Source organism: Urocitellus parryii, chromosome 2 (assembly GCF_045843805.1).
Source record: "Urocitellus parryii isolate mUroPar1 chromosome 2, mUroPar1.hap1, whole genome shotgun sequence".
Lineage (NCBI taxonomy): Eukaryota > Metazoa > Chordata > Mammalia > Rodentia > Sciuridae > Urocitellus > Urocitellus parryii.
This window is the reverse complement of record NC_135532.1, coordinates 51,079,119-51,096,255: the sequence shown is the minus strand read 5'-3', so window position 1 is coordinate 51,096,255 and position 17,137 is coordinate 51,079,119. Positions and strand designations below refer to the sequence as shown.

General features: G+C 35.4%; 1 protein-coding gene across 1 annotated transcript in view; it reads right to left on the bottom strand.

Annotated features, from left to right (window-relative positions):
* Window positions 1-15,802, bottom strand: part of Pcdh17 (protocadherin 17) — a 95,731-nt gene extending 79,929 nt beyond the window's left edge. The window contains exon 1 of the mRNA XM_026412727.2: window positions 13,235-15,802. Coding sequence (XP_026268512.1) covers window positions 13,235-15,802 — 2,568 coding nt within the window. The remainder of the gene's footprint in view (window positions 1-13,234) is intronic.
* Between the last annotated feature and the right edge of the window lie 1,335 nt (window positions 15,803-17,137).

Below are 17,137 nucleotides of genomic sequence, written 5' to 3'. Positions count from 1 at the left end.
TGGGGATATTCAACCAGAGCCCCTTTAGTTTCCTCACTCCTAGAGCACTTCCATTACCAATTCTGTGCTTGCACCTCAAAAACCCAAACAATAACAATATTCAATAACAGGTGCTTCCTTGGAGATTAGATTTCTTTAGTGAAATAATGAGTAGTTAACACAAATATCAAGTTCAAGTTTGAAAAGTCTCAATGGGAAATTTCAACTAAAAATAATTTTAAGGAATTTATTGACTAAGTTGGATATAAAGTTTTATTCATTATATGATAAACTTATCAGACCTGCATTGTCATAAATGCAGGAAGAAAAAGATTTACCAAGAAATAAAAGAAAAAAATTAACATTCTAATTTTTTAGGAGTGGCAGATAGAAGATTTTATCTTCACTATACCTTACTAGTACACACTCCTGCCTGAAGAAGAAAAAGAGGGCACTATGTTGGGAAGTTTATTTTATAGTTTAGTTTTATTTTTCTTTCATGAAAAAGAAAATAAACATTTTAACTCAAAATATATCCTCAAGCCTGGATTAATTTTTAAATTTTAACTACTATGCAACTCTTTGTCTATCAACTACATTTTTAAAATGACAAACATAATATTATTTAATCCAGCCCATACTGATACTATGGAAATTCAATTATATGAATTCCAGGTGCATATGTGTGTAAAGTTAAACATAAATCCAGTGAGCACCACCTTGTCTCATAAACATATATACTGAATTTAGAAATATTTAACATATATATAGATACACAATATATTAAATCCCCATAAAAGCCACATCTTCCACTGAGATATCATATATGAGACAATGTGAAGAAGACAAGAATAGAATTAGAACACATCAGTACAAGATAGAAATAATAATTCCTTTCCTTTTGCTTCTCTCAACATTAGATGTTTTAGATAACACTTTTCAAATGTTTGAAGAACTTCTTAAAGTTTTTAAGCAGACAAAATGTGTTTTCAGATTTCATAGTTGATATAAAACTAACAAATGCCTGAAAACTGATAATTTTGCAAAATGTTCATATTTTTTACCAACATTCTTTGGAAGTTGTATTCCCAGTAAATATCTAAGCTGTATTTTTTGAAAGAAGGCATGTATATGTACATTAGTTTAAGAAAAATTCCCACAATGAGAGGAATGAGTAAAATTCAGACTGAGTATGACAGGTCCAATTTCTGTCCTATGCTGTAAGAGCACATTTGCTCTGCAAAAGGCCTCTTGCAAGGAGACAAAGCCAACACATATCTGATGGCCTCCCCAGGTGGATAAGTAACACTGATTGCTGGTGTACCTTTAAAAAAAATTCCAAATATTTCAGAGAGAATTTACAGATAAACTTGTATATAAATGTGTATATAATTTTTACAGTAAGAATCCATCATTTGTATGGTAATTTTACATAATAATTAACACTATTAGTTAAATCTTTTATATACATATCTTGTATACAGCTTTTAAAATAATTCCTAAACATGGTAAAGTTACATTTCAAAGCTCCTTTTTCTTTTTTCTTTTTTTCCCCCCTTCTGTTTCTTAGCTACTCTGGCAAGTGAGGATCCATCCTTGCTTCCTTCCTTTCTTTTTTTCCTTTTTTCTTTTTTTTTTTATGGTGCTGAGAATTGAGCCTAGGCTCTTGTGCATGTTCTGCAAATGCTTTATCACTGAACAACATGTTTAGCTTTAAATGAATTTTTAATATGGATTGAAAATTCATTTTGCTTGAGAGCATTATTCTAGTAAACCCCTGTATTACTTATATGGATTTTGCAATTAAAACTTAAATTTTAAATTAATTTCAATTTTAAATTAAAAATTCCAGATAAATAATGACCACATCAAGATATAACTTAAAAGTGGCAAACAGTTTTAATGAATTTTTAAAAAATGATTTCACTATTTATCAATCAAGTAAGTGATTAGGGATTAGACAACTCCACAGACTGGGGAAGTATTTTGAATAAAATTATTGAAAGAAACATGATGAAACATGATGTTTATTTGAATACTTAGTTTATTTTTCCTCAGTAAGTGTATGCAAATCTCATTACCACTTACATAAAGTAGATTTTGAAATTTGGGGGAAAATCATGTAAGTTGGCTTATTACTATTATATATATTTGGTAATTGTCAATGTTATGTTCTTATTATCAAATGGCAGGTGGTAGATATCAAAGTAATAAAATCAAAATATTATGTAACAACCAATAAAAAATAGATGTAATTTCAAAATAACTGTTTTTGATTTAGGTAAAATCTAACTTTCTTTAAAAAATGACAGAAGTATTCATACTTTATGCAGTACTGTCACAAACATAAATATCTGAAAAATTATTTAATATAGACAAAATTATCAAAATAGATTACTAATTTACTAAAGCTGGATGGGACTTGAAGCTTAAGTAAATCAATATAGCATCTTAATTGCATAATTTTAGTGTTTCATGAACTATACTAAAAAATGGGAAAATATATTCTATAGTCAATGCAATCATCTCTTGATATAAAAAAATACAAGTATGCAGGTTCATGTGTGTATATATTATAATATGTGATTGCATTTATAATATAAAGTGATTCTGTGAAAGCTTGATGTTCATAATTGAAAATCTTATTCACTTGTTTTTCTCCATTAAATTAATTTGTAACCAATAAAATCATATAAGAATTTTTTGGTAGTTATTTCAAAGGTGATGAGTATAAATTAAAATTATCAGAACATATCATTTTAAAATAAATTATTTACCAACTGGCCCTCTCTCTCTCTCTCTCTCTCTCTCTCTCTCTCTCTCTCCCTACCTACCTTAGACTTTATCCTTAGTCCATACTTCAGCTAGATAGCATTGGTGATCATTGGAAATTACCTAACTGTAGAAGTTTTGATTTCCTTGCCAAGAGTTTATATTTTCTAATGTGCCTATTATATACCAGAAACCATTAGGTGATCTCAACTCCATTGCCAAATATGAATCCTGTCTTCAAGTATTCTGCTATCTAGACTTCTTTGAGATAAAATAACTCAGTCTTACAAATAAAGAATTAAAACGCCAATCCAGAGGTTCAACAATATTCTTACTTAATATCATGTACTATCTTGCATGTGGACCAATGCGAACTTCATATTAGAAATGGAGTTTCATACTAGAAATGGAGTTTGTTGCCACCCCTGCAACAAAATGGAGGGAATGGAAAGTAGCAAGGTGTCACACCTCCTGTTATCCATCCAGTTTTAGTATCTTTATTGTCCCTCTTAAATCCTAAGTTACTTCCATGGCTTTTTACTGTTTTACAGATTATTTTGCCATACTTTTTTTTTTTTAACCTAATAGTTTTAAGTCATGTGTTCTGAACACTGCTAATTGGTCTTACTCCAATTTACTTCCAGTTTAACTGGACTACAGAGGAGAGTAATGGGAAATAGTATATACTCCTTTCCTGAGATGTTACATGTCAATTTTTCACCTAGGGCAAAACTCAGTGTCTGATCTGTGGATTTTTATTTCTTGAGATTTACTACAGAAACACTGACATAACCTTTAACCAGAGCAAACAGAGCCACTCTAATAAGCAAGAGACACGGAACCTACAAATGCACAAGGAACAGACAGATCCTGGCAGGAATTAATCTACCATTTTCACACATCTGCCCAAGGGAGGTATTGTAATTGCAAAAATTTACTCTAAGACTGCTGAGACTCATAGTAATTATGTTTCTTTTTTTTTTTAATAGAAATAGCCACAGGTGGTAACAAATTGGGTTTTGAGATGGGGAACTGGGCATGCATTCTAACCCAAATTACTATGTAATTGTCTTGATTATAAAAAATTGTGAAAAGTCTATTGCTGAAAATCAGAAGAAAAACGTCTATTTAAAAGTAATCCTCATCTTTTTTAGTTTCTCTTCACTTAGGCACATTGCTTCATTTGTTGGTATTGGCACATCTTATAACAGGGTCAGAGTGTAGAATACACTTTTGACAGTAACCCTTAAAAATCCCGGTGAGTGGGATATTTTTTTTAATAGGATAGTTCTCTTATTTCCATCCTTATTAACTTCAAGGGATAAATAGTAGCTTTCCTAAGAAGGTCAGGACCTGGAATAATTACTACCCATCCTTCTGCCAACAGTAAAAGTGCAAGGTTAGAGATATTTTCTTTTTCTATGAGTTGATATTACAATGTTTGCTGTTTTATACATATAAATATATGATATTTTATACACACATGTAGATAATCTCTATATATCAATAATCTTGTACCTTACTCCACACTTAGGTTTATAAAATAGTACCAAGATGTTTCAACTGATTTCTATATTAAGGCATTCCATGGATACCTTGACGAGTAAAAGTCAATGTATACCTTCAAAATTACTTTTTTTTTTTTATCCAGGAATTTCTGATTTACTCAGTCAAGATTATAATATGAAATAAGGTACTGACTTGAAACAAAAACAAAAAATAATCATGAATGTAACATGACATCATACAAAGATAAAATAGTAATAAAAATAAAACAAATGATCAAATATCTTGCCTTAAAGGCATGTAAAGGTAAGTTTCTATGAAATTCTTAATTCTATCATAATGAAAACAATAATAAAAATGGACAATTCATTTATTATTTTTGCATGACTTATAACTTCTCGTAATCACATTTTAATACAAAAAAATTGATTTGAGATATAATTTTATAAAATAGATGAAAAAACTGCAGAAGCAAAATAGAAAACAAGAAATTTGTGTTCCCAGAAAATACAGCAACAGAATTCAACAAACTTTAGAAGATATACTGAGGGTCAAAATAAACTATTTTTTAAATTGTGAGGTTTTTATGACTAATATTTTTATAATGATGTATCATTAAGAAATTATTAGATTTGAGCTAGAAAATATTTTCTTTTCAAAGCAAACTCACCTTTGATCCAAAATACTGAAAGGAAAATATTTTTGTAGTAAATTTTATGAAGATTTGAAGCATATTATTTTGCAAACATCGATAAAAAGCATATACTGCTACTTCTCAAATGTGCTTAGTAATTCTTCTCATGATAAACCATAGGTGAATTGCTTTTATAAGTTCAGTTCTGCATATACAATTTGCTCTGCTGTTGTGAAAGAATACCAAATATACATCAAATATTGAGTCATAGAATAATTTCAGTATAATCTGATAAAGTATGCTATGCAAGAAATAAAATAAATTGCTTTTTGCAAACGTATTTATGGTGAGGCTTTTCTCTCTGTGATGAGAAAAAGAATATTCTATCTTAAGGGTGAAAAGTATAATGTTAGGCTTCTTAAACTGATGGAAATGTTCATACTACAAATATAAATTTAAGAATTTTTCTAAGATATGGATTGCCACAAGTTGAACTATAACATTTAGAAAGATATTTTAACTACTGAAACTATTTTTGTCTCAAAAAAAAAAAAAAAGCCTGTTGCTTTTACATTCTTAAAAGGAAACTATTGGAATAGGATATAACTAAATTTTTACATGTATATATTTCAATTTGTGTTTTATTGAATTGGAAGACCTGGAAATTATGTATACATATAATGTTTTAAAGATTCATTTAGAGATACTATGAAGATGTGTATAAATTTATGACTTATGCTTAAATTATATTCTTAAAAAGTTATTTCAGAAATACACATGAAATTAATGCTATGTGTCATTCCTAGACTATATTATAAACACACACTAATAAATGCATTTGAAACAAGATTATGTGATATATACATACTTTCACTCAAGCATGCCACTTTAGCACAATGTGTTTGCAGGATACCAATTTCAAAATTTAAAGACACTAGTTAATTTACTATGTTCTCCATAATAAAAAAAGCTGAAAATATATATATATAGCACCATAGTCAATGGAAGATTATTTAGTCATGTTGTAAGTTAAATCTGTTATCTGAAAGCATGTTTGAAACAATATTACAACCTCTCAGAATATAAGGTTATCATCTATATCATGTATTAATATAATTTACAAACATATAACCAATGTTTCTTAAAAATAGAAAATATCTACAAAATAATTGTGAATGCACAACTTTGAAACTTAAAATTGACTTTTAATGCTTTAGTTTTCAAACTCTACAAAGGCTGCTTTTAGCTGATAAAGACAGTAAACAAGAAACTGTCTTTTAAATTGTCACTTTAATGTGTTCTACTAATTAAAATTCAGAAATGTTACAAGTTTGAAAAGTATTAAATAATTTTTAGACAAGATATATTTCAGAACCAATCAGAGGCTTACAAAATTATATTTATCTTCACTGTGCCCACTTTTCTTAAAAGAAAAATATGGTTCATGAGACTGTTTTTTAAATAGAAATATAAAAAAATATAAAGATAATACAAGCTTTCAATATTTCAAAATGACTGAGATAAAATGCATTTATAATATCATTAAATTATTTTAATATATTCTACTCCTCTAATCAGACCAAAATCTGTCTATGTAGATTAGTTACATATAAAGTTTCATTTATACAACCTGTATTTATCCTTTGATCACAAAGCTTGTTAACTTAAATAGTCTTTTATTGTTATGATTCATTTTCCCATAATTATGCTGTTTAACTGTCTTATTTTTTGAATAAATATATGCAAATTCACCAATCACATTCAGCACAGTTATGGTAGATACTCAATGAACCATAAGAACCATTTCAGTATAATAAAAATGCCTGGAATAGATCCAGGGCAAGGCCTACAAATACCAGTAATCAGAATGTCACTAGGACCAGAGCAAACAAAAGTATGTCACATATATATGAATAGATTCTCTGAAACACTGTCTGAAACCAATTTTTTAACCTCACTTGAAGAACTTGATGCACACAAGTAAAAGATGCCACCCACATAGCCACAATTTCACATCTATATTTTATTAGATTTTTTTGTGTTTTACCTTAAAAATATTGAACTTAAACTTCTGCAGTAGCAAGGAAGCAGGAGTCTGCTTCTGCTTAGTCACAGCAAGGATGTTGATGCCATTAAGGACTTCTTTATCATAGATGATTTATTTCAAGAGACCAAAGGATAGCAATACATCACTGTCAAAGCTAGTGGTGAAAGCTATGACTAACTGTAAAATACTGTATGCCATTGAAGGAAATTCTTGTCAAAGTCTCCTTTACTAAAGTAGTTTGACAATAGATTAGTGTAGGTCTGATGAACTTTGAAAGTGTTTTGTAGGTGGGTGGCAAAAGTCACACTATCTTCAAAATGATAGGCAAACTGAACTTTATACTGTTCTGTAACAACTCTACCATCATTGGTTGAAGGAATTTAATGCAGAAAAAAAAATCTCTTCCCTAATGATTTTACTAAAAGATGACTTCAAGATAATACCCTGTGGGATTTATTAAACAGATGTATCACTGAGGGGAATACATTCTAGAGCAGTGACTAATATCATAATTAGCAGGTGCATTTGTAAGAATTTACCCACTATTGAGTGTATTGCAAGACTTCTCAGCATCAGGGAGTTAAGTTTTACTTCCTAACTGGCATGAGCCCAATTATAGTGACTTCTTCCTTCTGTAGTTCTTTCATCATCAGGCTCACAACATACATTTTCACAACACTTCCAGCCATGCTCCAAACAATGTGAAAATTGAATGACAATAGGTTTTGTTTTTTTTTTTACCTTTTTAAACCTATATAAAATCCAATCGCTGAAGGGTAGTCGTTCCTTATCTCCTCATCTCTAGGATGACTGTGTTTTATGGAATTTCAAATTTTGGAAATTTTAAAATGGTTAAATCACCAAGTTCTAACATGTTTTCAAGAAAACATACGTTTGAAATTCTCCTTATAAAGGAGAATTTCTTTGAACTATAAGAAATATAATAATAGGCCAATATTTTGAGTATTCACATATATCATACGGAACATATAAAGACATATATACATACATATAAACACATATTAAATTTTGCCAAAATATTTTTCATGTTTTCCTAAATGTATGCAGAGCCAAACTTTTTTTTAACCACTATATATATATATATATATATATATCTTTATTAATTTTAGAAAACAAAATATTTTTCTTAATTTATACCTGCTATCCTTACAGATTTATTTCTGTTGCATTATATTACATAAGCAACACTAACAGAAAAAATTGAAATCTGACATTTAACAATAGTGTTAAAACATAAAATACAAATATTATATTTTATAAAGTATTAAATGCTTATCTAAAGAGTGTGAAGGGTTTCTTTTGCCTTAAAATACCTAAAATTCATGATTTTAATGGAGATAATATTTGGCATTATTTTAAGAATAAATGCTTTAACCTCATATATAAGAATTGTATTATAAAGAAGCAAGTAATGTATATTATTGTATCAATTTTATGGGAAAAATTCTCTGGAAAGTATATTTTGTGTGTTTTTATGCATGCCTTGAAAAATATAGTCAATAGTTGCTATCTCTTTAAGGAAATGTAACTTTTTTTAATAGATAAAATGTATGTTCATATAGTTATGGATTTTAAAGCATACTTTTCTGTGATCACATAGAGCTTTAAATAACATGAGGATGCCAAGAATAAAATCCCAAGTCTTTGGTACAGACTCATATGTGATAATATATATTGAAATTATAGGACTCGCTCATACAACTCAAGTAAAATTAAAACTTATCTTACTCCTACACTTTTAAAAGCCTGGTGAATTATTATCTTCATTAATATGACAAAATATCACCTAGCTAGAATTTTGGAAATTTCATTGAAAACTAAAAGCTAACGAATAAAGAAATTATTGCCTGATGAAGTGTTATCAACTATTATTAAAAAAATAATATTCTTTTGTTTTTCTTTACTGAGAAATAGAGAAATGCCCATAGATTTATATTGGAGCTGAAATTTTCACAGGCACACATGTAACTATGAATAAAAGTATTAATGAATATAATGAATAATGGTACTCATTTTGAAATTTTAAAATAATTTAAAACTCTTCTCCAAAGAAACTTTAAACACTTAATGGCTGATTACATTTTAAATTAAGTTTACTACTTTATTTGTACTATTTTTAATGCATAATAAAAGAAAAATCTTTAATGACTGTGATTTGTTCCTCTGAACTAGAAATTACTCCTCATATGTTTTCAAAACATTTCAAAAGGAAAAACAGTCCAGGAATGATACACTCAAACCACCACAACCCCTATTAATAGATATTATATATAGTTTATAGAAATTAAAACATATAACTAATCAAAGGTGCCTCCTTAGAATAAAAGTTGCAGCATAATACCTGCAAAATTATAAATGACAAATGAAATTGTTCACAGTGTATATTTGTTACTAATATCATTAATATCCTATAGTATGAAGTGTGAAGGAGGTCAGGAGTTTGGGAATCATTGTAATGAGTCTCTATAGTTCAGAACCTCCTGTATTGCAGAAGTGGGAATAAGATGGGTAGTGGATAATGTTGCTATTAAAGAAAGACTTTTACTTTTATCTTTCATTTTGAAATACTGAGTATATTGTTTATACTATGATATCTAGTTCTCTACAGATCAATCTCATCTTTATATGTTTGGATGGAATCTATGTATTTACCATGTGCTTAATTCTTTTTTATTGAAAAGGTCATACATATATTTCAAAAGAATTATATCATCCTATCATAAAGGATGTTTATGAATCATTAAAATCCTTAAACGTTATGAATCATTAAAATTGATCTTCGAAACACCAAAAAATATGTTTCTTTAAAAATTTTATTTTAGTAAATCTTATTTTGCTGGTTCAATACATTTCCTTTTATGAAATCATGTTAAAATGACATGTAGTAGTACTTAAAAAAAATGGAAAGAGATCTTCAAACAAAATTGGAAATCCTATCAGTGAGAAGTCCCCAGCTTCCTCACCTCTTAGGAAGCCTTAATCAAAAACACCTGTTGATAAGTCACCCTAAGACATAATGAGAAATTCTTGATAAGCCAAAATTAGTAGTTATTCTTATTATTAATAATCTCCACTTGACTTTAGGTTGCATATTATCACATGAAGTAATGCACATGGAAATTGCTCCTATGGAAAAGATTTTATAAATTTGTGTAACTATCTATCTGCCTTTCCCATCATAAAATCTTTGATCTTATGCATCAAAATCAGTCTTGCAATTTTAAAATGAACAAATTATTTAATTATTAACTATGTTTGGTATAATTGACACTACTGTGGGTAATTTTAATCTATTAAAATCTATTGTTTAAACACGATATAGGTTGCTTTAATTTATTCCAGGAACTTGATAAAAACCTAAAGTAAAATTCTGTCTCACAAACTCTTGTTTCTATACAGGTTACATGATTATTCTAGATCCACATTCAGTAAAAGCACTCTTGTGCATAAGAAAAACCTACAGACATTAAAATTTACATCTTAGATGCTATGAAACACACACAAATGCTTTGATGCTTAAATAAATCTTAACTTTTGCTGTAATATGAGCCTTAGCTGTAACATGAACCTTATAAGTCACAAAGTTCTTAAATTTTCTATCATCACATTGTACCAGGGTATTGAAACACACTTATAAAATTCTTTCCAATTCATTTGGTAGAATTATATTCTGAAACTTCCAAGCAGCCTGCAAAACAATGGAACAAAAAGATGAACCACACCTAGTAGCTGTGAGTACAAGTGAACTTTGTGGATTCAAAGTCTACCTTCAGAAATACACATGAAATTAATGCTATGTTTCCTTCCTGGGCTATATTATGTACACACTGTAATAAATGCATTTGAAACAAGATTATGTTATACCAATGTGCTTTCACTCAAGCATGCCACTTTAGCACAATGTGTTTGCAGGATACCAGTTTCACAATTTAAAAAGACACTAGTTAATTTACTATGTTCTCCATAATAAGTATTGAGATAAAACTGATACGTTTAAAAATACATAAATATATTAGGAATTTACAAAGAATCCCTTAGAAGACTGCAAAAATTCAATACAACAAAAAGCTATTTTAACAGTTGATGCTGAGAATATTTTCAGGACATAAACAATATGGGAATTTAATTTATTTTGAAAAAATCAAACTTTGTGTCTTTGGCATGGGTTAAGATTCTAACGGAGACTATCAATACAGTTTGCCTTTTGTTTTTTGCTTAAATTGTATATTTGTGTGTGTGTTTGCAATTTTGACTTTTTAATGTTAATGAGAAGAATAATCATCATTATCACTCTTAAGCAGTGATCAGCTTCAAGGACAGCATGTTGTAAATATAACACAGACATCACTGTCTCTTAAAAACTTCTGGATATTTTAATCAAACATTGTTCCCCACTAGTCTCACCAAGAAATCAGACTTGCTGAGAATTCAACTTGCACCAATTACTTTTTTGTTGTTAGAAACTAAATGGAAATTCAACTTATAGCAATTGAAGTGAAGGATTAAGCATTAACCCTTTGTGACATCTTTGTATTGTTAATGGTATAACTATAAGAAATGTTACAATAGACATGTATTTATAAAATAACTGCAATAGATTCTAATATATATTTTAGAACTGGAGTATAGTTCAGTGGTTGATTGCTTGCCTCCCATGTGCCCTGAATTTGACCAGCAGTGCTGCAAAAAATACCTATACACATATATACATTTCAGCATTATCTTCCCCATTAGAAATATTATTAATATACCAATTTTACAGTCACAGAAAGACTTGCACAGAAACCACATTTTTAAAATGGGAAATTCCTTTTAGGTTTATATAGAACTCCCCCAAATCATGATTACTGATATAGAGTTAACACTATAAACGTAGGATTTAATACTATAATTGATACATTGGTATTAAACAATATCAAGAATAAGGGTTTGTTTTACCAAGATATTGTGCTATTATAGGAAAATATGTTTTGCTGAAAATTAGCATGTGGAACACTTATTATGTGAAAGAATAGGATTATTAAATTTTGATATTCAATTTTAAAATAAAAACATTACTGAGTCAAGTGTCATTAAAAATTATTTGCTTTTCAAAGCATAGTAATATGAACAAATTATTTTTCATTTACCTTGCACTAATTTTCCTCCCAAAGTGTCACTTTTAGTTAAGCTCAATTTTAAACTTCAAGCACTGCTCATCCAGAGTAATTTGTAATAACACACATTCATAATGAACAAAAATTAAGATTTTCTGAGACACAACTCAATGTGAATAAAAGAAAACTAGCCAGAGTGGTCATAATACAGCCACCTTTTTAAAGAATGTGTATCTATGCTTTGTCAGTCATTTAGTTTTTGTCATATATTTGTAGATTTGAATCATACTAAATAATATATAATAAACATCACTTAGAAATACTGAAAATCACACTATGTAAACTAAATGCAACCTAAAATCCAGTGCAACTTTGCCTTCCATTTTCTTTAGCACAAAATGATTCTGTGACTCTCTTGCATAATGATCCTGTGACTCTATTCATTCCTCAGTGACTTCAAAAAACATCAGAAAAAAACACAGGATACAACAAATTTTAAGTTTTTCCTAGATATTTACAGGTCACTACCCCCAGACTGGATTTATTCAAACTTTTGGAATAACTTCAAGTGTTTAACTCACAATTCAAAAGCATAAGTTATACTAATGCATTATGCTGCAGCTTCATCTGAAGAATAAATGAGATCTGTGTCCTTTAAAGCACTTTTTTTAACTTTTTGGGGAGTGGTGACTTAGTCAAATTGAATCAAGCTCTAGAATTCTGACTAGTTCCTATTCTGTAATTTTAGAAGCTAATATTTAGATATAATTACCTTTCATTTTAGCATCAAAAATTTTAAAATGAATTAAAGTCTTTTTAAAGAGAATTACCTTTTTTCTACTCTGGAATTCCTGTTTCAAAAAGTAATGTAGACTAACAAATAAAGTAAAATGAACTAGGACTACTGTACACTGCTAACATTTTGAAATCTACAAAAATAAACTTTAAAAAAGCAACAGAATTAAGACATTTACATCTTACAGATTTCAGACTATTATATGTGAAGGTTTATGTGTAAAATCTGATGTACACACAGTGTTAAAGTTTAAACCATTTTCAGTTTTAAAATTCCCCTCACTGCTGCTGGCAGCATGGCTTGTCCCGTTCTAAAGGTTTCAGGACAGCTCCAACACCAGCAATAAAGTGAATTCAGTCCCAGTTACGCTAAAAGTCTCCTACCTGAATTATGGACATCCGAGTGGCAGGGGTCTCGCTCGCGTTAGTCCCTTGTCCTGTGAAGCTGGTGTGGCAGCCTGCGTGCCCCTGAGGGACAGTTAGGTTGTTGGAGGCTGGTTTGAGATACATCACCTCTGACCGGGGCGAGCTGAGGGGCAGGCGGGTTTGGTAGTCGAAGTACATGGGGGAAGTGGCCAGGGAGGGACTGCTCACCACGTTCATGACGTTCATGGCGTTCCTCTCTTCCACCTCGCTCTGCACCAGCATGATATCATTTTTGTTGATCTTCTTCTTCTTGCCCTTGCCCCCGCCCAGCTGAGGGTGGCTGTATTCGGCGATGCGGCAGTTGTAAGTGCGGATCTCCTTGTTCTCGCGCTTGCACTTGACAGCTATGGTGATCATGGCCGCTAGGAGGATGATGGAGATAGTGCTCAGAGTCACAATAAGCGGCAGAGACATGTCCCAGTGGTGTTGTTCGCCATTCACCCGGGGTACCCCTTCTGGCAGGGAGCCGCTCACCGACCGGATAATGAGCTTGGCCACAGCGGACAAGGTGGGCTTGCCATGGTCTGTCACCTTCACCACCAGTTCCACCACGGGTGTCACGTCCTCCCAGAAAGGGTGCAGCGTGCGAATCTCGCCGCTGGATGGATCAATCTCAAACAGGTGGTCATCATTGCCATCCACAATCTCGTACGTGAGGCGCCCGCTCTCGCCAAAGTCGCTGTCTAAGGCGCGCACGGTGCTTACCAGGTAGCCCAGGCCAGCGTTGCGCGGGACCTGAAGCTCAGCGGTGTCGTTCTGCAGCGTGGGCAGCACGATCACTGGCGCGTTGTCATTCACGTCTAACACTGTCACTCTCACCGTGGCATTACTCTCCAAGTGCGAGGGTGCTCCAGAGTCCTTAGCAAGCACCTTGAACTCAAAAGCCTTGGTCTGCTCGTAATTAAAGGACCGCAGGGCATATATGGCCCCGTTGGTGGGGTTCACAGACACATAGGTGTAGATCGACACGTCGCCGATGTGCGAGGGCAGAATGGAATAGGACACTGTGCCGTTTTGGCCCAGGTCGGGATCCTGGGCGAGCACGGAACCCAGGTACTCTCCTGGAATGTTGTTCTCATGCACTTGCAGCACGTAGAGCCCTTTGGTGAAACGAGGAGGGTTGTCATTCTCATCCAGAATCTTGACCGCGAACGATTTGGTGGAGTTGAGTGGAGGTGAGCCTCCGTCCCTCGCCACGATTGTCACATTGTACTCATCCTGTGTCTCTCGGTCTAGCGGGCGGTCAGTCACCACCGTGTAGAAGTTATCATAGTTCTCCTCAAGCTTGAAGGGAACAGAACCCCCGGGACCGCCTAGGCCGCCACCACCACCTGTCCCTCCTCCACCTAGGACTCGACATTGCAGCTGCCCGTTTTTGCCCGAGTCTCGGTCAGTGACCCGCACCAGGGCGATGACTGTGCCGGGCGGGGCGGCCTCGCTCAGCGCCCCCTGGCGCACCGAGACGAAACCAATGGACGGCGCGTTGTCATTGCGGTCGATGAGCTTGACCGTGACCTTGCAGTGGGCCGGGATTGGGTTAGGTCCCAAGTCTCTGGCCTGTACGTCTATCTCCAGCATCCCATTCTCTTCATAATCCAGGTTGCCCTTAACACGAATAAGGCCGGTCTTCGGGTCTATGGAGAAGAGCTCCCGCACGCGGTCGGGCACGTAGCTGCTGAAGGAGTAGAGCACTTCACCATTGGGACCCTCATCAGCGTCGGTGGCGTTCAGATCAATGACTACGGTGCCCAGCGGGGCGTTCTCGGGCAGTTCTACCAAGTAGGAGGGCGCCTCGAAGACCGGGCTGTTGTCGTTAGAGTCTATCACCTTCACGTTGATCTGCACCGTAGCAGATCGTGGAGGCTCGCCTCCATCCAGGGCAGTCAGAACGAGGGTATGGTGGTTCTGTTGTTCACGGTCCAACGCCTTCTGTATGACTAGCTCTGGGAACTTGGTGCCGTCGCCGCGGGACTTGACGTCCAGTGCAAAGAGACCGTGGTCATCGCGCGTGAGCAGATAGGTGCGGAGCCCGTTCTCGCCCGCGTCCGGGTCATGTGCGCTGGTAAGGGGAAAGCGGGTCCCCGGGGCCGCGTTTTCGGAGATGTCCATTTCGATCTGATCTGAGGGGAAAGAAGGAGCGTTGTCGTTGATGTCCTGGATCTCTACCTTAATCATACAGATTTCCTTGTCGTTGGCGAACACCTCGAGGGACAGCTGACACTTGGCATTGTGGCGACACAAGGACTCACGGTCGATTCGCTGTTTGGTGTAAAGCAGCCCACTATCGGCGTCCACGTCTAGCAGGTGCGGAGCCGAGTTCTCCAGCACCCGGTAACTGCCCGACTTGCCTCGCCCGCCGCTGCCACCGCGTTCAGCGGGCGGAAGCCCTGGCTGCAGTCTAGCATCTTTGCCGATGTTGCCGATCACGGTGCCGGCCCCCTGTTCCTCAGGCACTGAGTAGTTGAGGTTTTTGAGAGTCAGGGCAGGGGCCCATAGAAGGAAGCAGCAACAGATGGAAAGGTACATCCCAGACCGGTGGGGTGGGGGCAGAAGCAGCCGGACTGGAGGGGCAAGCCTGTGGGTGCGCGCCAGCCTGGGGCCCGGGAGGAGGGCGCGCGCGCGACGCGAGCCACAAGTCTGTAGGTCCTTCCTTCCTTCCGCACCCGGGCTGCGGCAGCAGGCAGTCTCTCCTTATTCCGCTCAAGTTCCCCGAACCTGTTGATCTACAGCATCCGCACTGGGGGAGAAGCAGCGGCGCAGCGGAGCTGCAGCGGCTTGGAGCAAGGCGGCGGCTCCCTGCGGCTGAGGGCGAGCCCGGGGCTTTGTCTCTCCCGCCTGGACTTCAGGAGGCTCAAACTTGAGCGATGAGGCCGGCGATAAGAAGGAAATCGAGTCCGGGAGGGATGATAATGAGCTAAAGAAAATCGGTAGGTTTTCCTGGCTCCCGCTAGGGCGCTGCAAATCCACTCCAGCCGGTAGCCTACAGAATACTCTTCACATCGGGTGGGGGAGGGTTCGGGGAGGTGTGTCTCCAGGCAGATCGGAAAGTGAAATCCTTACTTGTTACTCGTCTCCCGTGATGAAATTGATGGGAATGAGGAGCACGAACAGAGAGTCAAAGATATATTTTTTTGAAGCTTCGTCGGCGCACTGTGAAATGTCTGCTTGCTGCGCAGGCTGGTCTGTTTTCAGGCAGTGTTTTGCTGCATTTAGAGATCTAATCTTGCATTGCTGGCTGAGGCAACGGCGGCGGCGGACTGCATCTCCCAGCCAAGCGTATTTTTTTCTCTCTCCTTTCCGAGCAGCCAAAGGGAGGGGAGGAAATGCAGCACATAGAACTAGTGTCCCGATTTGTAGTTTCCTCCCCCTACCAGGCTCCTCCCTCTCTTCCTCGGAAAAGGCTCTCCCCCGAAATCAAGAAAGCCACAGCTTGATCAGCATTTGCGGTGTGAGTCTATTGGGAGGGGAAAATATACAGATATATCTCCGCCTCTGGTCGTGGAACACACTCTGGTATCTACGCGAAGCCAGTAGCCGCCACTACCATCCCATTCTCTTCCTGTGAGCAAGGACTTCTCTCCATGCAGTTTAATTCCAGTTTGCTTTCCTTCCCAGGCAAAAGGAAATCAACAGGCAACTCATGGTTGGACGTGCAGATTTGAAGGGGGAGGAGGGAGGCCGAATAAAAAGGAAGGGGGAGCCACCCTCCCAGTCCTCCAACACACACTCTCCCTGTCTCTCGCTAGAAGGGAAACAGTCTCTGCATTCACAGGGCTGGGCTGTCAAGTGCCTCTCTTTTCTTTCTATTCAGCACCTCCTTCCAATGGCCCAGTCTCCCAGTCCTCTTCATCTAGAAAAGAA